At 44.3% G+C, this 24,031-nt stretch overlaps 1 protein-coding gene across 9 annotated transcripts in view; it reads left to right on the top strand.

Annotated features, from left to right (window-relative positions):
• Window positions 1-24,031, top strand: part of MACF1 (microtubule actin crosslinking factor 1) — a 339,529-nt gene that overhangs the window by 272,199 nt on the left and 43,299 nt on the right. For 8 of the 9 annotated variants that reach the window (XM_061184457.1, XM_061184454.1, XM_061184455.1 and 5 more), the window contains 10 exons: window positions 13,270-13,431; window positions 13,605-13,775; window positions 14,409-14,575; window positions 17,854-18,013; window positions 18,364-18,690; window positions 19,635-19,719; window positions 20,223-20,464; window positions 21,489-21,695; window positions 23,066-23,185; window positions 23,639-23,746. In XM_061184457.1, coding sequence (XP_061040440.1) covers window positions 13,270-13,431; window positions 13,605-13,775; window positions 14,409-14,575; window positions 17,854-18,013; window positions 18,364-18,690; window positions 19,635-19,719; window positions 20,223-20,464; window positions 21,489-21,695; window positions 23,066-23,185; window positions 23,639-23,746 — 1,749 coding nt within the window. Of the gene's footprint in view, window positions 1-1,882; window positions 6,452-13,269; window positions 13,432-13,604; window positions 13,776-14,408; window positions 14,576-17,853; window positions 18,014-18,363; window positions 18,691-19,634; window positions 19,720-20,222; window positions 20,465-21,488; window positions 21,696-23,065; window positions 23,186-23,638; window positions 23,747-24,031 lie in introns of those variants that run through there. The other variant, XM_061184461.1, reaches the window with a different exon arrangement.

Genomic DNA, 24,031 nt, shown 5'->3' with positions numbered 1-24,031 from the left:
AGCTGTGGACGGGATTGTGGGCCACTTTTTTTCTCCAGTATTTTCCATCTTGAGACTTGAAATACCCATGCTTTTCAGCTGGCCCCAAGGAGCTCAGGTTTCCTTGGATGTGCCCAGCAATAAAGGAGCCCAGGTATTTGGGCGTGGGGCACTGCTGCCAGCATCTCCACCGTCGCGCAGCCCCCCAATTCCCTACTCCTCAGTCATCAACACCATTCACATCTGTGGGCAAAGAAATCCTGGTGGGGGACTGGAACAAGACCTGACGTACGTGAGGAGCCGAAGAGAGAAGGTGCTGGAGTTTATCCAATAACTTGGTCTGAATTTAAGTGCCAGGTTTAAGGCTGGAGTGTTCTTGGGCCCGGCAGAGGCGCGCTAACGGTGACATTGGAGGGACTAGGGACACCCCTTTGGCGGCAGAGCCGAATCCGGGAGCAATGCGGGCGGCATCGCTACCCTGCCGGCAGATGGGGCCCAGAGTGGCCCTCGCCAGAGCCGGCTGGCTGGGGGGCGGCGGGAGCGCCCCTTCTGGGTTCGCTCGCCCTTGGGCTAGGAGCCCGGCGGGTTGGTACGCGGCGGGGGCGGCGGGGGCGGCGGGGGCAGCGGGGGCCCGGCCCGCGGCAGGAGGGCGGGGCTTTCCTTTGTCAAGGGATTTGCGCGGCGCGGCCGAGACTCACGCGGGTGTCGCTCCCCGCCCCTCGCCCTCTCGGGGGGCGGGGCTCTCCCTCCGGCCCGGCGGGGCGCGGTGGGCGTGGGCCTGTGAGCCGAGCGGCCAGCGCCGGGCTCCCTCGCCAGGAGCCGCGCAGAAGCCCCTCCTTCGGTGCCTCGGCTTCCAATCGCCTCCGCCGCCCCCTCCCTCCCGCTCGGGCAGCTCCCCGCCGCGGCTCCGCCCCTGCCCTCCTCCCCTAGCTGTCCGCGTCGCGCTCCCCGGCGTCCAGCGGGGCTACCCGGGCGGGGCGGCGCGGGGAAGGGGAGGAGAGCCGCCCGCCAGCCGAGCACTTCCAGCGAGCGGCGGGCGAGCGGGCCGCGCGGCGCGAGGGAGGAGGGCTCGCCCCCGCTCGGGCCGAGCGGAGCCTTTTGTTCCCAGCCAGAAGTTTGCATGCCGGGACCGTGACAGCTGCGGGCGGGGAGGACGGCGGGGCCGGCGGCGGCGCCGGAGAATAGAGGCGGCTGCTTGACATGCAGCCCGCGGCGCGGCGGAGCGGCTGCGGGCCGGGGACGGGAGGCGGCGCCCACAGCACGCGGGACTCATCTGCCGGAGGGACAAACTAACTTCCTGAGCGCGGGACCGGAGGCCGGCGCGGCCGGGAGCCACCTGCCAGCCTGCGGTGAGGCAACCCTGGCCCTCGGGGCGCGCGGCACGGCGCGGGGGAGCAGCGCTGAGCGAGCCCTTCCGAGTGACCCTCGGCCGCCGCTGCAGCCTGCCGGCCTCTGAAAGGCCCGGCGCCGGGCTCCACTCGCCTTGTTTGGCGGCCACGGCGCAGGGCTGTTCTGGGAGCCACAACAATGCCATGATGTTTTGGAGACAGGAAGCCCCAAGCTGGCCGCGAATGAAGGACTTCCTGTGTTTAAAGTTGCAGGAATATCCGCCGACCAGCCCAGTTCAAATGCAAACACCCGAACTAGGGAGGACGAATGGCTAATTCAGACCAGCTGGACTCTCCAGGGCTGGAACTGAGGATAAAATGAAAGGAATTCCTCGGAGCTTGGGCCATACTTGAAGACCAGAGGGGCTGTGCCATTGTTATTAAAGGACACAATCGATATAAATCCTCTGCTTCCAACTCTGCTTGGGTGAGAAGTGAGTGGAACTAGATATTGAATAAGACTTGTCAGTATCAGATGATTTTTAACTGACTGAATTGGAAAGAGCAGTGCTCTTAAAAAAACAAAAAAGCCATAGAAGGAATTATTTTGTTTGTTGAATACATTATACCATTTATCTGCCTGCAACTATGAGGCTGCTAACCGGTGAGGAAAAAGCTGTTCTTCTTAGAGCGTCTCTCAGAATGGTTTCAAAGTGGGACTTCCAGGCCTTTCTGGAGGGAAGTTCCAATTGGTGGTTTGAGGTTACGAACATGTAAAAGGATTTTTAACTTATGCAGAATGCATTTTGGGGGAACCCGTGAGAAACTTTTTAAAGGTTGATGGTTCATCTTGTTTGAAAAATATGGGTAAGCCACTCAGCAGGCCAGACTGTTTAAGGCAGAACCCCATCTGCCTGGGGAAAGGAGAGGAAGAGGATGGCTATATAGAGGATTGCTATGTTCCGCAGCGATCTATATATGATACAATGAGGATAAATGAACAAATTGACCAGGGGTCAAAGCTTAATCAGACTTCAAAAAGCACCATGGAAAAGATAGAAGGAAGTACTATATCCAGCAATGGTACATTAGGAGCAGCAGCTAATGTTTTTGAATCTAGAGCACCAGAAGGCAAAAAGTTGGATGAGAGAATAATATTTGATGCACTAAAGCTAAGCAGTGATGTGCAGAAGTCAGCACCTGTGCCACCCAGAAGGCGGCCAAATGCAGAACGCAAAGACAACGTTAACAGGAGATCATGGAAGTCCTTCATGCCACCGAATTTCCCAGAATTTGCAGAAAGGATGGAAGCTTCTCTCAGTGAGGTGTCCGAAGCTGGTGCTTCAAATCCTTGCTTGCAAGAGAAGAAGGAATCCAGTTCTGCATTAACAGAAAGTTCTGGTCATTTGGACCACAGGGAACCTCAGTCAGAGTCCATAACTCTGGAACATGTGTCCAAATCCATAGGTATTCCAGAAGGGCAGGATGTGAAAAACTTAGGTGGAGATTGCCAAGACTTCAGATTTCAGCAGCACAGTGAAATCTCTCCACGTGAATTCCAGCCTCTAGAGTCAGAAGTTGCAGCAGCAAGTGGTAACACAGATGTAATGCAGGAACACAGATTCTCAAGTGCAACCTGGCCCAGAGCCATGAAAAGTTTGGCTAAGGGAGGCTTTGGCGAGAAGCAGCACCCCCTTCAGGACACAGGTTGCACTGTAGAAATGCCACCTCTCTCCCCTTGCCTGAGTGAAGAGCTGTTGGATCCAGAGTTGCATATTCTCATAACCCCCAGCCTGAGAGAGAAAACGGAGTCTGAGCTAAAGTTTGAGGAGGATGAGCGATGGATCATGATGGAGGCTGAGGAGGAGTGGGAGGAAGAGAAACTGTCAGAGAGAGGAAAGACTTTTCTAATGGCAGATGAGGAAAAGAACAGCCTGGCAGATGTTTTCGAAGAAAGAGAGCAAGCAAACACTGTAGCAGTGGTGGAGGAAGGAGCCGACTGCTCAGCTGCTGTCTTGGGGACTTTTGACCCCCTAGCTCTTGGTCAGATCTGTTGCTCTGATGACCCACAGCCAGCTAAGAACCTTTTGGCGTCTGTTCTCAAGGATGCATCTCTTGATTACAGTTGTGTTCTAACAGGTGAGAGTGCTGTAGGAGAACTGAGAAACAGAACTGCTCAGGGGCTAGAGGGTCTTGTTTCAGATTTAGAATGCACTGTTGGTCCTGCCAGTTCAGAGCAGCTCTCTGACACAGATTCAGTGCAGATGTTTCTTGAACTTGAAAAGGAGTGTTTATGTGAAGAAGGAGTAACTCCTTTAGTTGAGCTGGAGACTCAAGCCTCTTCTGAAGGGCTGGCCCCATCCCAGGATGCAGAAAATTCACTTGTAATTAGTCATTTTCCAGGGGCTGCCTTAGAAAAGGAGCATGTAGGCCTTTTAAATGTAAGAGCAAAGGACTCTGATCCTGGGTTGGATTGTGACTATTTTAATGCCCTGGATTCTTCTCAGGTGCCTAATACTTCTCAGGTGCCTAATACTTTGCAACTTACTGCCTACTCTGATACCGTGAGGGACGCTTCCACTGTTAGTGAGGAGGAGGGTGAAAAAGTGCCTTTTAGCCCCGAGACTGCAGGGGAATTTAACTTTAGACACCCAGCTGATATGGAGTCACCAGGAAAGCCAGACCCAGGAGGACTGTCCAACTCTGATCACAGGGCTTCTCATGAAGAAAATGTATCAGGCTTTGAAGCCAAGCTGGCCAAAGAAAATGGCAGTTTGTCCCAGCTGGACTGTAGTGAAGTTGAGGGGGATGCCGCGGAGTGTGTGGAGAGAGTCCCCCTCAGTTCTGCTGTTAGCTGTGAACTAATAGATGTTACCTCAGGATCTGAAGTAGAGGCGTTACCATATGATTCACATTTACTAACAGATGAGATTCATTGGGAAGGTGAGAAAGGAGCTATTAATCAAGGAAATAACAGTCTGACTTCCTTGGGAGATGTGGACCTTTGTGAATTGTTGTCCATGGAAGGAGCTTGTGATGAGGATGGTGAAGCACAGGCACTGGGTTATGATGCCAGGCTGGAGGACCGAGCCCCAGCACATCTTCCTAGAGACCTCCCAGAGTGGGTCTCCCAGGATCTCCAGAGGAAGTCCCCAGAGTCAGAGATCCTGAGTCTGCACCTGCAGGTTGGAGGACTGGGACATAGCAGAGATGGAGTGGAAGCTGTGAATGACATAAAGCCCAAGCTGAATGTGGCCTCATTGGAGGGAGGGGAAACAGAAATAAGAGATTCAGATGCATTGCTAAATATCCTTCTGGAGGAACAAGTTACCAAGGCTAGTAATACGGAACCAATTTTGGAGGAATGGATACCCATCCCACAGAAGCCTGACCCAACTGCTGCAGTGCCCACTGTAGAAGAAGATGCCCTAGATGCTGCAGTGCCTGCCCCAGAGGGAACTGCTGTAGCTGCTCTTACAGTGCCCTTCCCAGAGGAGGATATACCTGTTGTTCCAGTGGCCACCATGCAGGCACATGTCCCAGCTGCTGCAGTGTCAGCCACAGAGAGGGCTGCTGCCCCAGCTGTTGCAGTGCCTCCTCCTGAGGGGACTGCTTCACCTGCTCCAGTGGCCATCACAGAGGAGGATGTACTAGCTGTTGCAGAATCCTCCCTCGAGGGGACTGCCCCAGCTGCTGCAGTGCCCACCCGAGAGGAGCCTGTAGCCCCAACTACTGCAGTGCCCACCCCAGAGGAGCCTGCCGCCCCAGCTGCTGCAGTGCCCACTCGAGAGGAGCCTGCACCTCCCACTACTGTGGTGCCCACCCCAGGGGAGCCTGCCGCCCCAGCTGCTGCAGTGCCTACCCCAGGGGAGCCTGCAGCCCCAGCTGCTGCAGTGCCCACCCCAGAGGAGCCTGTAGCCCCCACTACTGCAGTGCCCACCCCAGAGGAGCCTGCTGCCCCAGCTGCTGCAGTGCCCACCACCGGGGAGCTTGCAGCTCCCACTACTGTGGTGCCCACCCCAGAGGAGCCTGCCGCCCCAGCTGCTGCAGTGCCCACTCGAGAGGAGCCTGCACCTCCCACTACTGTGGTGCCCACCCCAGGGGAGCCTGCCGCCCCAGCTGCTGCAGTGCCCACCCCAGGGGAGCCTGCAGCCCCAGCTGCTGCAGTGCCCACCCCAGAGGAGCCTGCAGCCCCAGCTGCTGCAGTGCCCACCCCAGGGGAGCCTGCAGCCCCAGCTGCTGCAGTGTCCACCCCAGGGGAGCCTGCTACCCCAGTTGCTGCAGTGCCCACCCCAGGGGAGCCTGCAGCCCCAGCTGCTGCAGTGCCTACCCCAGGGGAGCCTGCAGCCCCAGCTGCTGCAGTGCCCACCCCAGGGGAGTTTGCAGCCCCAGCTGCTGCAGTGTCCACCCCAGAGGAGCCTGCCGCCCCAGCTGCTGCAGTGTCCACCCCAGAGGAGCCTGCAGCCCCAGCTGCTGCAGTGCCCACCCCAGGGGAGGCTGCCGCCCCAGCTGCTGCAGTGCCCACCCCAGGGGAGCCTGCAGCCCCAGCTGCTGCAGTGCCCACCCCAGAGGAGCCTGCTGCCCCAGCTGCTGCAGTGCCCACCCCAGGGGAGCCTGCCGCCCCAGCTGCTGCAGTGCCCACCCCAGGGGAGGCTGCCGCCCCAGCTGCTGCAGTACCCACCCCAGGGGAACCTGCAGCCCCAGCTGCTGCTGTGTCCACCCCAGAGGAGCCTGCAGCCCCAGCTGCTGCAGTGCCCACCCCAGAGGAGCCTGCTGCCCCAGCTGCTGCAGTACCCACCGCAGGGGAGGCTGCCGCCCCAGCTGCTGCAGTGCCCACCCCAGGGGAGCCTGCTGCCCCCACTGCTGCAGTGCCCACCCCAGGGGAGCCTGCCGCCCCGGCTGCTGCAGTGCCTGCTGTGGAGGAAGTGTTCCCTGCTGGCGTACCCTTCCAGGGAGATACTGCCCATACTGACTCAGTGCCTGTCTTAGAAGAAGGAAGTCCTGTTCTAGAGGAGGCTTCCCCTGCTGGAATGTGGATCAAGGAGGACCTTGATTCCCCAGCATTTGGAATGAAAGAGGTGACTGGCACAGTGCTGCATGGGAAAGTGCCTCTGGCTGCAGTTGATGGATTAAATTCAAATGAGGTAATTGTTGCTCATATTGTTGGGGAAGGATCTGGAGAGTAAAGTGAGATTTGCAAGTTCTCTGACTTGGTGGTGATTAGAAAGGGCACAGATTGTTCTTTCTTTGGTTCTCTTTGGGGTGTCTGGGCTTCTCTGGTCTTTTTTGGTCTTTTTATTGAGTTTATGGGGAAAATGTGTTTTTTATCTGCTGAAAAACCTTATAATTCAGACTCTCTCATTGTTTTTAATTCGGACATAAGCAAAACCCAAAGAAAACAGGGATGTAAACAGTTTTGGGCTTACATTTTGAAAAAGATTATTAACAGGAAAGGGTGATTCTGCTTTTGAATTTTACAATAAGCATGTTCTTTCCTAAATCAAGAGGCTGCTTATTCATCGGTGATGTCAGCAGTCAGGTAGAAGCTAGAATGTGGAGTTTGGAGTGAGACCTGGAGTACTTTTTAACCACTCTGAGACAGTTAAATGTCCTGAGGCTCCAGTTTCTTCATTTGTTAAAGCAGAAGAACCCTATGAGGGTTGTGAGGATAAAATGAGATAATCCATTCAACGCATCAAACATAGAAGATTTCAATTACTATCAATATGCTCCCCCCCTTCCCTTTTTATTTATTTATTTATTTATTTATTTATTTATGGCTGCCGTTGGGTCTTTGTTGCTGCTCATGGGTTTTCTCTAGTTGCAGCGAGCGGGGGCTACTCTTCGTTGTGGTGCGCAGGCTTCTCATTGTGGTGGCTTCTCTTGTTGAGGAGCACGGGCTCTAGGCGCACGGGCTTCAGTAGTTGTGGCACATGGGCTCAGCAGTTGTGGTTCGCGGGCTCTAGAGCGCAGGCTCAGTAGCTGTGGCGCAGGGGCTTAGTTGCTCCACGGCATGTGGGATCTTCCTGGACCAGGGCTCGTGTCTCCTGCCTTGCCAGGCGGATTCTTAACCGCTGAGCCACCAGGGAAGCCCCCCACACCCTTTCCCTTTCAAATAGATATGTTGGTTAGTTGGAAGAATTCACCAAGGCAGGTTGGGGGAAAGCCATATATAGATGTGTGAATAACAGTTTTTTAATACAAATGTGTGTTTTAAAAAGCCTAATAAGGCACAATAATATTTATGAAAAAGAGGCATTTTAGTCCTCTTGTCAAACTTTGTATCCTGAAGCAATCACTTTTCCTTTCCTGGACCTCTTGTTTCTTAATCCATAAAATAAGAATTGGGCTGATGTCCTCCTGGGTCTCTCTTAGCTCCAGGATTTTGAGATTCCTGATGTTAGAAAACAGAATGTGTTGTGAACCCTTTTCCCAGGTTTCCTATCCTTGAGCATTCTTAGTCAAAGGATTTTGAGAGTGGCAGCTTTCTACAGTTCACTGTCTGTCGTCATTTGGTCGCTGGTAAGGAGTGAAGGAGTTAGAAGTTTAGTCAAATACAGTCAGGGGTTACTGAGTGAGGAGGTGGTTTTGATTTTACACCATCCCCGGGACCCAAAACAGTGCCTTCTTCGTAGTATGCCTTCCCTGTTGCGAGTGGATGAATAGTAATCTCCTGAATATCCATGGATGCTGCAAGAAAGATGGGTTCACCCCATTGCAGAACCTTTCAGGGCAGCCTTAGCTAGAGGACCAATTAAACATGCAGCTGCCAGCAATGAAAAATCATCTTGATTGTAGGCTATAAGCCGTCAACTGTGCCACAGATCCTCCTGCTTAGCTGAGTGGTGGTAGTGTCACCTGGGCTTCGCCAGTTATTTTGTAATTAGGCATCCCATCAAATTAGAATGCATCACCTTTCAGATTGAGGGATTTGATTCAGTTTTCTGAGTTTTACTGAATTTGGGATTGACACTAAGTTCCCAGCAACCTATCCAAAGTCACCAGCATTCTTGATTATACAGAATATTTCTAGTATAAAGCCTACAGCAATAATCAATGAAATATAGGGATTACATTATAAAGAGCCAGTCAAATCTGCATAAAGGAAGAATATTCAGAGAAACCCTTAATATCAGTCTCTGGGATCTCTGTTTCCCCATCTACAAAATGAGTAGGTGGGGCTAGGTAATCTCTAAGGATCCTTCCAGCTACAGGAGGTTGTCATTTTATGAAATATTGCCTGATATAAATGACAGGAGAAGGAAATAGTAGCCCAGCTGCAAAATCTGTGATTTAAAATGAACTGCTTTAGATCCTCTGCACGTGTATGTACAAATGTACACATGTATACGTGGTTAAAATAGATATAAGCTTTCCAGTAGCAGTCCCAGGAAGGTTTGATAGAGGAAACAAAAGGCCAGAACTTGCTTGCTATTTCTGTAGTGGGATCCTAGGCCCACTAGGAACAATATGTGGTTATTTAAGCCCTCTCCTCATGTATAGACTTCCTTAGTCTCATTTCCAGTCATTGGTTCAATGGAAGAAAAAAACGTTTTGTATAAAACAGTGGTTCTATAAAATTAAAATTTGCCAAGAAAGTCTTTTTAAGCAAAAATTGGGGAGCCCCGCAACTTCGGTTCAGTGTTTGAATACTCAGCTGATCAGCAGAACTTTTATGGATTTGTTTGCTTTCTCTAACACCATTTCTATGCAAGGGTTCATTCATTTACTGGATAAATATTTATTGTGTAGCTACTCTGAGCCCGGCACTGGGGCTTCTGCAGTGAATAGCATCGGCATGATCCCTGCCCTTGTGGAACTTATACTGTAGTAGGGGAGGCAGACATTAAGCAAAAATGACACAAATACATGGTTACAAATGTGGCAAATGCTTTGAATAAAAAATAAAGGTTATGATGAGAAACAATAGGGGTATTTAACTTCAATTGTGGTGTCAGGGAAGGAATTTTAAAACTAAAACCTGAAGGATAAGTTACTTAGTTACTTAGAGAGTCAGAGGGAAGAGCATTCCAGACAAAGGAAATGGTAACTGTGAAGAGCTTGGCATGTTAGAACTAAAAGAAAGCCAAGCGGCTTGACCACAGTGAGCAAGAGTTCCGGAAGAGTGCCTTGCAGTAAACCTGGAGAGTTAGGAAGGGGCCAGATGATGCAGGGGCTGAGAAAGAAGTCCTCAAAAGGATTTCTACCTTAAGAGCCGTAAGAAGCTATTGAAAGATTTTAAGTAGGGGAGTGAAATGATTTCATTTACGTTTTTAAAAAGATGACTCTCAGCTTAAAGATAGAGAAAACTGGTTCACACTGACAGTAAACATTCTCAACATTATCCGGGGTTTATAAATCTCAGATTTCTTTTGTCTTATATTTGTTAGTTCATATTATGATAATTGACATGGAATACAGAAAACACAGAATGGTTTGCAACTTAAAAAAAAAAATCACACTGGCTACTGTGTTTAGAGTGGATTGCAGGGGATCAAGGACAGAGTAAAGAAGCCTGCTAGATTACTGCAATTGTCCAGGTGGCTTGGACTAGAGAGATGTCAGTGGATTTGAAGACAATTGGATGGATCTAAGATACAGTTTGGAGGCAGAATCAATAAGACCTGATAATGGCTTTCATATTGGGAGGGAGTGAGGGGGAGTTGTCAAGGATGGCTTCTAGTTCTGGTTTGCACAACTGAGTGGATGGGTGTTGGAGGGTGGAGGGAACAAAAAGTACTCATTAAACCGAGAAGGCATCTTGAGACCAAAAAAGGAGGCAGGTAGCTCCATATAATCAATGGATCAGTTTATTATAGGGTAACTTACAGTCAGGGTGGGATCAGACAGACAACAACTCGAAGCATTTGCAGCTGCACTCTGCACCGCCCAGGGGGCCACTGGGACAATTCTACAGTTAACCTAGGGTCTGGGGTTTATGGGGTGGGGGCAGCAGGTGCTTGGAAACAGGACGTGCATTCCTAAGTCAAGATTTATGAATGGGTACTAGTCTCATGGGTGCCAGGAATATATGTCAGCGAAGGTTTTCATCATTGTTTGGGGACTAGCAAAACATAGGGGCTACTGGGTCCTGATGATTATTAAACAATATCCATTATCTACAAAGCCCATGACAACAGAGAAGTGATTTACTGTATGGTACCGTCCTGGGTTGGGTCTGCAAAAGGACAGGAGAAGCTCTAAGGGCCCAAAATGGCGTCACTTATGCTCACAGCCATACAATGGGGGCAGTAGTAAATTGCTTAGGGAAGAACAGATTTGGGGGAGAGGAAATTAGCAGGTTCTATTTTGGCATGGTTAAGTTCAAGATGCCTGTGATTCATTTGTATGGCAATATTAAGCAAGTAGTTGGATATCCAGATTTGAAATTCAGAAGATATATATAAATTTTAGAGTGATGAGCATTTATCATGGTAAATATTTAAAGCCGTAGGAATGGATAGAATTGCCTAGAGGAGAGTGTGGAATGAGAAGAGGGCTCAGGACTGACATGCTACTCTTATCCCTACCCGCAAAGGCTAACATTTGGAGATCTAGAAGAGGAAGAGGGCAAAGGACATCAAAAAAGGATCAGTCAGGATGCAAACTGGGAGACTGTGGTGTTACCAAAGATAAAAGCATTTGAAGAAGTTCTTCGGGAAGTTTTCTGTTTTATGTCCCTGTTGCATCTTACAGCCTTGCAGTAATTTTTACTAGTGTTCTGCTCTGGGAAATGTCTGCCAGCACTGATTAGTTAATAACATGGCACAGTCCCATTGAAATAGTAAGGAGTAGGAATTTAATGTATCTTAAAAGCACTGGTTTTGCACAACAACTTTACTTGGGAGTTGAGAGAAAGGAGCAAGTGTTTTCAAATTTACTTTCTTTAACATTCTGTTCACTGGTGTTCAATTTAAGTATTTAAACAGTACTTAGTATCTAGAGGCACTTTCATATATTTTTAAACTTCTAAGGAAAAAAATGAGACAAATACCCATTCCCTGTCAACTTAATCCATAGAGTGGACATGGGAAATGAAGTAACCTCTAATGCTTCTATGTGAAATGTTCACGAACAAAGTAAATCCAAATTTTAAGAAAAGAATTCGCTCTGTTATATGAAAGAGATTGTTAAGCTATTTAAATTTTATTTTTGCTTTTCTGTGTCATTTACATCGATAGCCAATAGAGCTTCTTGCCAGGAGAGGAGGTATTCTCTGTGTTGCCCAATACATTAGGCCCTAGCCACACGTGGCTGTTGACCCGATGAAATGTGGCTAGTGTGCTTGAGGAACTGAATTTCTAGTTAAAGAGCCGCAGGTAGCTGTTGGCTACCATATTGGCACAACAGAAAAAATTAAATGTCAGTCATAGCATGAGACAGGATTTAATTACTGAGTAAAAGGGGGCTCTTCGGTGTGGACTTGACATCTTCTCTCTGTACCTTAGGCATTTCTGCTTTCTTTGCCTTTCCAACCCCTGCCCCACAGCCGTTTTGTTGCACTCAAGCAGCTTAAGCCATAGGAGTTGTTTTTCCCCCCTCTGCTCTGATTTTTCTGCAGTGAAAACATCTTTAACACAAAATAGAATCATAGCACTTGCGTTCTCTGGGAACCATGCTGTCGGAGTAACAGTCATTTTTAGCTGAACTGTCTTGTAGTGTTGCCTAACAAAATATGGTGTAATCGGATTATAGTGTAAAATGAAGCCCACTGGTGAGTACCTGTATAACCTTCCTTTTTCAGTGTTCCCTGGAGCCTTTCCTCCCTGGTGACTCACTTGTTCAGCCACAGACCACTCTTGCTAGAATCAGTTTCCTAATCCTAGTGTGATCTGTGGTCTCACATAGGCCAAAATTAGTCTCACCCAAACTTATAATTTTCTTTCACATTTATTTTTGTCCTCTTCGATTTTCTGTCATTCTTTGGCTTTAATTGGCTCACCTGTCTCACTGAAACTGAAGGAACTTTTTATGGAAGAGAAAAGAATGGAAATAGATCTAGACTAGTGGAAATATGGCTCATTTTATCCTCTGATAATTGAGCGAAATCTGATCTTAGGGACAAATATTTATCTCATTCTTTTCCTTAATACCATTAGAGTGGCAAAAGTACTGTTCTCTTGTGACTCTTTGTTTCCTTTTAGAAAGTTCCAAGTAGTAATGGACCTTGACTGCATTAGAAAGAAACATTCATATTGCTTGTTACACTTGTTCATATTGTTTTAAAATTCCATTGTTTCATGGTGAATATGGATATATAGTATCATTATTTTAAAAATATTTTATGTATACCTGCATCTTACTCAGAGTAGGTGTCTGAAGTTGTTAAGGACATCTCCCAGTATTACTGGCCCATTCCCCTTTGTAATCAGAGGAATACTATTTCAAGATTATTGGCCATGTGTGGTCTATGGCCTTGGAACAGAATGGAGTTAAATAGCCACAGGGGGATTAAGCTATGAGGTTGGTGTTCTTCACACCATTAATATGTTTTGGCTAATTGAGTTATTAGTCCAAGTCAGAGAAGAGCATTGCATGTATCAGTGGTCAATTAAAGCTATTCCCCAAGGTATTTTTAATCTTAAATACTAGTCAGTCTTCCCTTGTAGGACTGATATGCCTCACACTTTCATGATATCTTGAGGCTGGTGCTGCTTTTATTCTCTATAGCTTTTTGCATTAAAAATTAAGATTAAAAAACAAAAACAAACCATGAGTCATTGGGTTAAATGCCTAAGTAGTGCTGTAACTCTCTGTAATTACTTGTCCATAAGAGAATGTATGTATTGAAATATGAAACCACATGTTTCCTTGATACTTTCCCGTACAAATGGCTTGTTTTCTCTTGTTATTCCTGGCCCTCCCTTGTTAAATCATAAATCTCCCAAGAATAACCAGTCACTGTGGTGTAGAGGATCTCATTGCCTTTAGATTAAATCTTCTTTGGCTTACAATTATCTAGATGTTTCAGAAAGAACAGGTGGATCCTCTTCAGATGAAACTACAGCAGGTGAATGGACTCGGCCAGGGCTTGATCCAGAGTGCCGGAAAGAACTGTGATGTGCAGGGTTTGGAACATGACATGGAAGAGATCAACGCTCGGTGGAACACATTGAATAAAAAGGTGAGTGTACTGGGAGTGGTGGGCAAAGAAAAGAGACATTGCAATCTCTGGTTTCCCTGGCACCTGAATGCAAATAAAAATTTGCAGTTCCAATCTGTAGTTACAAAAAGGGGTGAGTAGTCATTTAAAAGCTCTCTCCTTTCTCGTAATGAACCTCCATGTCTGTGATACAGGTTGCACAAAGAATCGCACAACTCCAGGAGGCTTTGTTGCATTGTGGGAAGTTCCAAGATGCCTTGGAGCCATTGCTCAGCTGGTTGGCAGACACTGAGGAGCTCATAGCCAATCAGAAACCCCCATCTGCTGAGTATAAAGTGGTGAAAGCACAGATCCAAGAACAGAAGGTAAGTGAGAGTGTTGGGGCAGTGAACTGTAGGAGCCGTAGGGAATGACAGACAACACATTTGCTTATGGTTTCAGGAGCATACTCAGGAGTTTTAGTAGAATCCTAACCTACCTTGTGTGATCCAGAAAAGAAAGATGGAAATTGATTTTCATCATCTTACTTTATAATCTCCTAGACTACCATGACATGTATTGAACTGAACATTTTGCTTGTTCACTTATCCTATTTCAGTGTTTCAGTCACCACTTTATCTTAAGAGGTTTTTAGTGTTTTTTGGGTCAGCAATATTTAAATAATGTATATCATGTGTAAGGTTCTACCTATATAGGTATATATTTTTGGTTGAATTTCCATTTCAGTGCCTTTTTCTCCTGGTTCAGACTAAGTTCCCTATCAGTCACATAATGATAGTCACTGCTCCATTTAAAAACCTAAGTGTATAAAAAGTTTATATGGGTGGTAGGAATTATATCTCATGTTTTTGCCTCAGGATGAAAAAAAAAAAACTTCATTATTCAATTAAACTTAGGGCTCAGTGGGGTGAGGTTTTGGATTTTGTTTGTTTTCCTTGTTTCAGATTTTAAGTGACCCCATGTTATCACTTTTCATTCCTTTTAAACATGTACATCAGTTGCTCCAGCGGCTCCTAGATGATCGAAAGGCCACAGTAGACATGCTTCAAGCAGAAGGAGGCAGAATAGCCCAGTCAGCTGAGCGGGCTGATAGAGAGAAGATCACTGGGCAGTTGGAGAGTCTTGAAAGTAGATGGACAGGACTACTCAACAAGGCAGCAGCCAGGTAAAGCCACTGGGGTTTTGAGGAATATAGGTCAGAGGCGGTTTCTGACTTGTATCACTGAGGTGCTCTAAAAGCCCCTGGATGATTCATACAGTGCTTTGGTAGGTGTTTAACGGCTTTTATCTTGAAGAGAGATAAGTTTTTAGAGATGATCCTCATAACCAGAGTAACTCAGGAAATGAGCCTCAGCTACTCCATAAATTTCTGAGACCTGGAAGACTCATTGCTCTTTGGTGGTCTTCTGTTGCAATATAATCTTGGTTCCAAACAGCAGACGCAGACTCTTACAATCCAGCCAAGTTATTTTCTGAGTTTTGGAAACGGATTTTTTCCATTCATATTTATAAATAATGTTTTCGATACTTGGAATTGAAATTTATCATGTTCTTTTCTGTTAGTTTATCCTAATATCAGATGTTCTTACATCGATAGGAGCTAGTCTGTGGTTCTGTTAAATGAGCATTCAAGAGATGCATGGACTTTCTTCACTAAATGGCCACAAGACAGGCAGTATACGTTTCTCCTCCAAGGAAGTGCTTTCTCTTTCCATAGCTATAAGTTAGCCCAGTGTCACTTGAGCTTAATAAGTCACACCATGTCTTTACTTTTAGCTTATACTGTTCTCAGTTTTAAAAATAAATGATAACTAATCAGAAATCAGTATGAGAGTTGTAGAGTTGATCATTTATTATCTAGGTAGCCACGGGCAGTCTTCAGATAACCCCCTCTTCAGTCTCTTTACTTCTACCCATCCATGGCTTGCTTATTTCTTATCTGAGCTACAAAGTATTTGCTGGCTCCACGTTAGTGGGAGAAACAAATGAAAGAATTCAACTTATTTTCATTTCCAAATTGCACCACTTTTCTTCTGTCTCTCCATCCATTTCCCCTAATAGCACCATTAACCTTCCAGTTTCCTAGGCTTAAAACCTCAACCTCATTTTTTACCCTTTTTTTCCCCCCTGCTTTGTGTCCCATATCTATCAGGATGCTAAATTCTGTCCATTTTACTTCTACAGTGTCTTTCCTCTCCGTCCCTTTCTCTAATTCCCACTCGCCTCAGTTCATGACTTACAGACTCTCACTTGGGCTAGTTCCCATGAGGTAGCTCACCTAAGGTAGCCTCCTAACTAATCATCACTCTACTGCTGCTTACTTACCCTCAGGCCTTCCCGTCTTTGCACGCTCAGAGACATTTAATGACTCCCTGTTGCCTATAAAATAAAGTCTCTTTAATCCAACATTCAAAGCCCTCTACTGTTTGGCCCTAACCTACCTTTCTTAGTTTCCAGTATTCTCATTCCTTTTGGGCACAGTAAACCGTATTCAGTTCTTCAGTATCTTCTGTCAGTTCCCTAATTCTGTCTTTGCTGATGGTGTTGCATCTTCCATGAAATACTTCTGTTCATCTCCCCTGCTTTTATGAAGGTTTTCTTTATTCCCCAAGCATAAAACAATTTCACTTTCCTCTTAACTGCCATAACTCATCATCTGTACCTTGTATTATGGTCATTATTTTATGTATTTATCTCCTAGGTCCTTAAGCTCACTAAAGTCATGGTTTGTTCCTAATGTATCTTTTTATGACTCTTTCCTTCTACCCTACTTGGTTCCATCCTCCTAGTCTAACACAGTTTCTCAGCCAATATTTTAAAGAGAAATACCAAGAGCAGCATCATTTGTTGTAGACATCCTAAAGACTTTTGTTTAGATTCTTTAATATTGGATTTTTGATGCCTCTAAATTATTTTTTAGCTCTTCTCTTTGCTACCCCAAATCCTATTACATTGATTTCTTCAAACTTTCAGATTCCAAAATCAGAGATGAGTCAGAAAGACATAGAAATTAGGGGCAATTTTTTTAAGAATGAAATTTTTTAAATTTAGAATTTAAAAAAGAATAGATACATGTATATGTATAACTGAATCACTTTGTTGTACACCTGAAACTAACACAACGTTGTTACTCAACTATACTCCAGTATAAAATATAATATTTTATTCTTTTTTTAAAAAAAGAATAAAATCTATAAGCAGGTCATTAACCAATTAAAATAACCCACCAAGCAATATTTAAAAAATGAAATTCTTGATTAATAATATTTAAGATTATATATTTTAGTTGTATTATTAATTCAAGATGTATTTTGCAAGTTGACATAAGCTAAGAAAGGAAATTCTATACTGTATATTGACATTTAAAAATAGCATCTAGAAATACATTTTTCTTTATACTCGAGCATAATTAAATTTCCAGATAATTAAGATGGCAGATCTTTATATTAAATCATTTCGTTTTAAGATAAGTTTGTCCAGAGTAGGTGTTCAGTGAAGGTTTTCTGAAATAAAAGTCACATGCTTCCAGGGCCTTTTCAGATGACATAGCACTGAGTCTGTTTTTAATGCTCCAACGTCATCGTCATGGCCTTTGATTGTTAATCTGGGTGCTCATGCAGTTCTGCGGTGGTTTTTCTGTCTGTTGCTTATTAGGCTGCCTCCAGCATTCAGGCTTCCTCTCTCCTTTTGTAATTTGCTGATTTTAATCTACAGGGTATTTGAAATCCAAGCTAAGTGTGGATGTTACATTAAATAAGAATTAAGATTCCAGATTTAAGATTCCAGTTATAAAGTCCATAGATCTTTTGGCTGCTGTTTGCCTTGGCAAATTCAGCTAGTTTGAGGTCATTTTTTGCCTTGAATCAGAATTCAAAGTTATGCTCTGGGGCTTGAAATTACTAGAAGCCTGACTGGATTGTGGGAGATAGGAAGGGAGGTTCTCATTCATAGCTTCTGCCTTTGCTTTTCAAATGCTCTCTCTTCTCTTCACTCACAAGTGAAGGTAGCAGTGATGGGGAAAGAAAAATGAAAACTGACGATTTTTTTTTTTACTCCTTGAAACTTTATTTTGGTCACATTTACAGAGGATGCACGTGCCACATCCAATAGGAGAAAGGGTAGTAGAAGGTCTGATTATAATCCTCATTGTACTATTGCTACCCAGTGGCCGACCTGGACAGATCTTTCTTTAAGCCTTCAGGGTTGGTTTTCTCTTTTGTAATAGTGGGATAATTCTGCCTACCTTACAAGGGCATGACAGAATCAAAATAAGGTACTGCTTACGAAAGCCTTTAAAACAGCAAAGTGCTGTTTATGTGTGTTCTGTTTACTATTGATATTTCAAATGTGCCTCATTAAGATTGGTCTTTTACTGAATATAGTACTATTATCAGTCTTAATGTGACTTTTTGCCTGAGCAGCTTGTTCTATATATTTGTGTAGGCAAAAACAGCTGGAAGATATCCTGGTTCTGGCCAAACAATTCCATGAGACAGCTGAGCCTATTTCTGACTTCTTATCTGTCACAGAGAAAAAGCTCGCTAACTCAGAACCTGTTGGCACTCAGACTGCCAAAATACAGCAGCAGATTGTTCGGCACAAGGTAGGAAGCAGTTATGGTAAATGAAAACACAGAACTGGAACCAGAAATCCTAGAAAACTGCCTGCAGCATTCTAGAAGATGTGTTTTGTGGGGTTTTTTTTAATAAGTTTAATTTAAAATATGGTCCAGTTATTAATTGGACTAGTCACATTCTTGAAGTAAAAATAGAAATGGACTAATAGGCTGCTATCAGGAAAAACAGCTTTTGTTCTCTGTTTTTATGTTATTTTTGCCCTTCAGTAGGTGAACTTTTATATTATTATTTATTATATCATTTGTGATTCATTGTTTCATGTCTACTTTTCATTTATTTTGTTTCTGTTATTCATTTTTTCCATCTGGATTTCCAGGCTCTGGAGGAAGAAATAGAAAGCCATGCAACAGATGTGCACCAGGCAGTCAAAATTGGGCAGTCCCTCTCCTCCCTGACATGTTCTGCAGAGCAGGGTGTACTGTGTGAAAAGCTAGACTCCTTGCAGGCCCGATTCAGTGAGATTCAAGACCGGTGCTGTCGGAAAGCAGCCCTGCTTGAACAAGCACTGTCTAACGCTAGGCTGTTCGGGGAGGATGAGGTGGAGGTGCTCAACTGGCTGGCTGAGGTTGAGGACAAGCTCAGTTCAGTGTTCGTAAAGGATTACAGACAGGATGTCCTGCAGAAGCAGCATGCTGACCACCTGGTATTCGTGTTTTCCATTCTTATTGATTATGTTACTAAGTTATTTTGTAATTTTGATTCATGTTTCTCTTCATTTCTCTCTCTTTTTTTAAATTCCAAACATTTCGACTTTATTTTATACACAAGTGCGTAGTTACAGACTGGACTAATCTATTTTTTGATGATTTGCTTGGAAATACTTGTACTTAACAGACTGAATCAATAATTCTAGAAGATGATCCAGAATGTAATCAGGCCATCTCAATTCCAACTCATGTTTTACGTCATTAAGGAATGTGTCATTCAGTTTCCACTTGAGCGATTATGTGAAAGAGAATGTACTGTAACAAAACCAGATTACCTAAATAGTAGTGCCTAGGGTTTTTTAATGTTTCTAGAATTTATATACTCAAATTCCAGGGATTCTGTGTCATCTGAGTAGAAACAACAGTTTGCCCCTTTTTGTTTTCGTTTTTGTGACATTTCCTTGGGGATGGTAAAAATCGGCAAAGCAGTGTTTTGGTTTTAATAATCTTAGATTCTTCTTCTTCGTTGACTTCAGATATTGACAGTTTTTAACCAGGATCCTGATTTAAGTCAGCCTGTTCTTGCTGACTTTCTTATGTTGAACTTTCTGCTTTATTCTTTATTTTGGACGTAGACATTTTTGCTGAATTCTACTTCTACCTTTCTTGGGTTCACGTTTGGTACCAATAGATTAGTAAAGTGGATTTAGTCCTAAATCTCTTCTCATCAAAGGAAAGTTTGCCTATAAGTAGCTGATTTCATTGTTTTGAGTAATTAAAGAAGGGGGTAACCAAAGAGAAAATGAAGGAATCAAATATCTCATGTTTAAACTAAACTGGTATTCCTCTCTTCACTTTAAATTTGGTCTCTTAAAGGGCTCACATTTCTTTCCCTTTGTTGTGCCATAGTTTTAGGATTAATGGTATTCTTTCCTTTCAGGCGTTAAATGAAGAAATTGTTAATAGAAAGAAGAATGTAGATCAAGCTATTAAAACCGGCCAGGCTCTTCTAAAACAAACCACAGGTACTTTGAAAAGTGCATCTCTTAGCACCTCTGTGATCCCACAGACAATTACATCAGCACCCTGCAGTAGCCACTTCTCTTTGCAGATAGGAGGAGCTTAGTACTCACTGATTGTATTACCATGTGCTCCCAGGTGACTGGCAGCTTGGGTTCCTATTTCCTGCTCAATCTTCTGAAAACTAAAACACTGTGTTGTCTCAGATCTGGTTATAGATGAAGGCTCCCCCTGCCCTCCAATATGGTGAATGCCAGCATTTACTGAAAGGTGCTGGGAATGTCTAGGAACACCTGCAGTCAAACTCAGATCTTAATAATCTCAGAAGTCACTTCTTTTATTGATTGAAGGTGTATTTCCCACCTCCCTTAGTGTGGGATGCTAGGTGAAATCACTGCCATAGGGAGAGAGCATCTATAAAAATTAAGCTCTGATTTGAAGAAAGGGAGGTTAAGAGGGCTCCCTCATATCCTATTAAATGTGAATAATTGTGTGCTGTCTCCCACAGGTGAAGAGGTATTGCTTATCCAAGAGAAACTGGATGGCATAAAGACTCGCTACGCAGACATCACACTCACTAGCTCCAAGGCCCTCAGAACCTTAGAGCAAGCTCGGCAGCTGGCCGCCAAGTTCCAGTCTACGTATGAGGAGCTGACCTGGTGGCTGAGGGAGGTGGAGGAGGAGCTGGCAGCCAGTGGAGGACAGTCTCCCACAGGGGAGCAAATACCCCAGTTTCAGCAAAGGCAGAAGGTGAGCTGTCATTTCACACTGTAAAGGGAAAAAAATTTTCCTCTTAGAATCCTTAAGTTCAAATTCTTGTGTTTAATACCAACTATCTATACCTTAAATGTAAACCAAAAATTTCTGCCTGCCTCGTTTTTTATTTATTCTTGGAAAATAAAATTTGATATAAAGACCTATATAAGAGCACTTGTTATGGTCTGAAGAAGAAAAAAGATTGACTCTCAAAACCCTAGGAAGGGCTTCCTTGGTGGCGCAGTAGTTAAGAATCCACCTGCCAATGCAGGGGACATGGGTTCGAGCGCCGGTCCAAGAAGATCCCACATGCCGTGGAGCAGCTAAGCCCACAACTACTGAGCCTGTGTGCCACAACTCCTGAAGCTCGCGCACCTAGAGCCTGTGCTCTGCAACAAGAGTAGCCACCGCAGTGAGAAGCCCGCGCACCACAACAAAGAGTAGTCCGCGCTCACTGCAACTAGAGAAAGCCTGCGCGCAGCAATGAAGACCCAACACAGCCAAAAATAAATAAATAAAATTAATTTTTTTAAAAATTGTTAACAAAAAAAACCCCTAAGAAGCTTGGTTTATATGCAACATTTTAGAATTTACTGTCATAGTTCATTCTCTAAAAGGGTACTTCATGGTTATGTTTGATTCTCCTGCAGGATCTAGTGCAGTTCTAGATGCGCAGAAATACTGTGTAGGTACTTGTTGAGGTAAATACCTATGATTAAAGCATTATTTATCATTTCTACTGAAGTAAGGAGAAAAAAAGCAAAAAGCACCATTCATGTTACCCAGAGACAGTCTGGCTCGAGAAGTCTTGCAGACAGTTCTAAGCGGCTAAGCCTAAAGTCAGGCTGTGGAGTGATTGAAAAATCTGAGACAAGAAAAAAAATTTAAAAAATAAGTGAAGGAAGGAGGTCAGAGCCCTGCTGGGATGTGTGGTAGAGAGAGCACTTTCCACCCAGCACAGCTGCTAATGTGCTTAATTTAGCAAGGGATGGCCTGAAAACTTTTTTTCCCTCTTTAGGAGCTAAAGAAGGAGGTCATGGAACACAGGCTGGTGTTGGACACAGTGAATGAGGTGAGCCGTGCTCTCTTAGAGCTGGTGCCCTGGAGAGCCAGAGAAGGGCTGGATAAACTTGTGTCTGATGCCAATGAGCAGTACAAGCTGGTCAGTGACACTGTTGGACAAAGGGTGGATGAAATCGATGCTGCTATTCAGAGATCACAACAGGTAATCTTTATAGACACCTCTGCATTAATATTTTAGGCAGCGTGAAGTACAGAACTATGACCCACATAAATACGGGCTCAGGAATAGGAATAAATGAGATCAAGCTAAATCTGATGCAACGAATCATTTCAGTGGTGGGAACTGATTAGGTAAAGGTATGTGAGGATGGATCTAGGTTTGACCAAAAATACTTGACCCCTTTGAGCAGAAAAGAACTAGGAGAAGAGAGTGTGTGAGCCCTTTCCTTGCTACTGCCCTGCTAAGAGGCAGATGGTGATGGGGGTAGATAATATCTAGATCCAAAAGGTCCAAGTGCATCACAATCTTAGTTTGACATAATCAGCTGTTTTAGCATTAGATGGAAAAGGGGACAGAACCAAGAACTATAATTACTATCAAATATGCTAACCAAAATAGCAGAGCCATCCAAAATAGAACCCTCCCAAGTAAACACAGGTGTCATATTTCCCTCAATCCTTTTTCCTTCCTACTTTCTGGGAAAAGTTATTTGCTTTTCTTTGTAGCTGGATATGCACCTATTAATGTGCCATGGTGCAAAAAATAAATTAACATAACATGACTCCTTGAGTTCGTAGTGATAAGCAAATGCTTTCTGAACCACAGAGAAGTTTGCTCTGATGCCAAGTGCATCCCTGTTGTGTCTTAATTAATATCCCTCATCTTGGCCAGATATTTCAGTATGAAATTTATCACGCTTGGGAGCTCACTTTCCTTTAAATATTAGTGTAATTTGGCAACGTTGACGAGGAAGAAATAAAAGATTGAGGGACCTCATTAAACAATGGTCAAATAGAACATGTTCTTAGGTTTTGTATTTGTTGATGTCATTGCATACGTTATTGCATTCCATTTAAAGGTTTGGTGTTCTTCTGGGGTCTTAGGCTTCTTCAGCAGAGCAAGTGCTTCAAGTTATCTTGACTCAGCCATCTGCCGCCATGTTAGTTTGTATTTAAACACATGACTACTACTGTTTAGAGCATGGGTAGGAAAGAGGATTGGCAGAAAAAGAGCACAGCCTCATAAAAGTACTCTCATTAGGAAGTGTATTTCTTTTGAAGAGTCTTGGTTTCCATGGTTGTTTCTAGCTGTAGAACCACTAACTGGGTTCTGTAACGTCTTTCTAAAGAAGTTGAAATAGGATCAACTCATATTTGTTGAAGTATAATCAACTCTAAATTGTCTGCATCTTGATTTGTGATTTTATGAAATTCTCACCAATTTTGGCTTTACTTTGTGAGATGTAAACTGTATTACTGAAAATCTAGGCCTTTCTGTGTTGAATAAATTAGAATTCTCAGAAGGAGGACGTTGGCTGTAATATGTCCATTTTTCTTCAATATGTCTGTTAGTATGAGCAAGCTGCTGATGCAGAGCTAGCTTGGGTTGCTGAAACAAAACGGAAACTGATGGCGCTGGGTCCAATCCGCCTGGAACAGGACCAGACCACAGCTCAGCTGCAGGTACAGAAGGTAAGTGACGTATTCACTGTGTCCTGAGCTAGAAGAATCATCAGTCGCTTAAGAGTGACTAGCAGAGAGTTTCTGACTATCCCAAGTAAAGTAGAATGAGTCAGTGTCATGATGGTGGATAGAGACTAATTATATAAATATTTGGTTAGGATGAGGAAGAGATTTTTTGCTTTATGAAAAGGGTAGAAATAGGCCCATTAATCCAGGAAAGAGTAGTTAGCAATTTTCTTCCTGGTTTTCAGGAGGGAAGATATTCTTGTAAGCTACTAAAAGATAAGCATTGAAGATGTGTGGATAGGCAAAGTGTCAAACTTTATAAGAACAGTTTTTGATGTGGCTTTTGATGTGGCTTTTTTAAAGCAAAGAATTTTTCATAGGGTATGTCTAACTTTTCACTAACACAGGCTCGGGCTTCTTGTATTTCTTGAATTAACAATAGTTTACTTTTCAAAGGCTTTCTCCATTGACATCATTCGACACAAAGATTCCATGGATGAACTATTCAGTCATCGTGGTGAAATCTTTGGCACATGTGGGGAGGAGCAAAAAGCTATATTACAGGTAAACTGCATTTATTTATTCACCATATTGTTCTTATCTTGATCATGGTGAATTAGAAGTACAATTGTGAAATGATAGTTTAAGAAGTTTTTTTTCCCCTCTCTTACTGGTAGTGATATGTAAGTCCAGCTTGATGTTCTGGGGCATTCAGACTCCTAACCCTGTGTTCACAGGTGTCTAAACAGCCGTGCTGTATAATGTGAAATACACTGCAAATCCATCTTCTTTATAACAGAGGAATTGCTACTCATCCTCAGTCCATAATGAGTTATCTTTGAGTTACCT

Source organism: Eubalaena glacialis, chromosome 3 (assembly GCF_028564815.1).
Source record: "Eubalaena glacialis isolate mEubGla1 chromosome 3, mEubGla1.1.hap2.+ XY, whole genome shotgun sequence".
Lineage (NCBI taxonomy): Eukaryota > Metazoa > Chordata > Mammalia > Artiodactyla > Balaenidae > Eubalaena > Eubalaena glacialis.
This window is presented reverse-complemented; position numbering and strand designations above follow the sequence as displayed.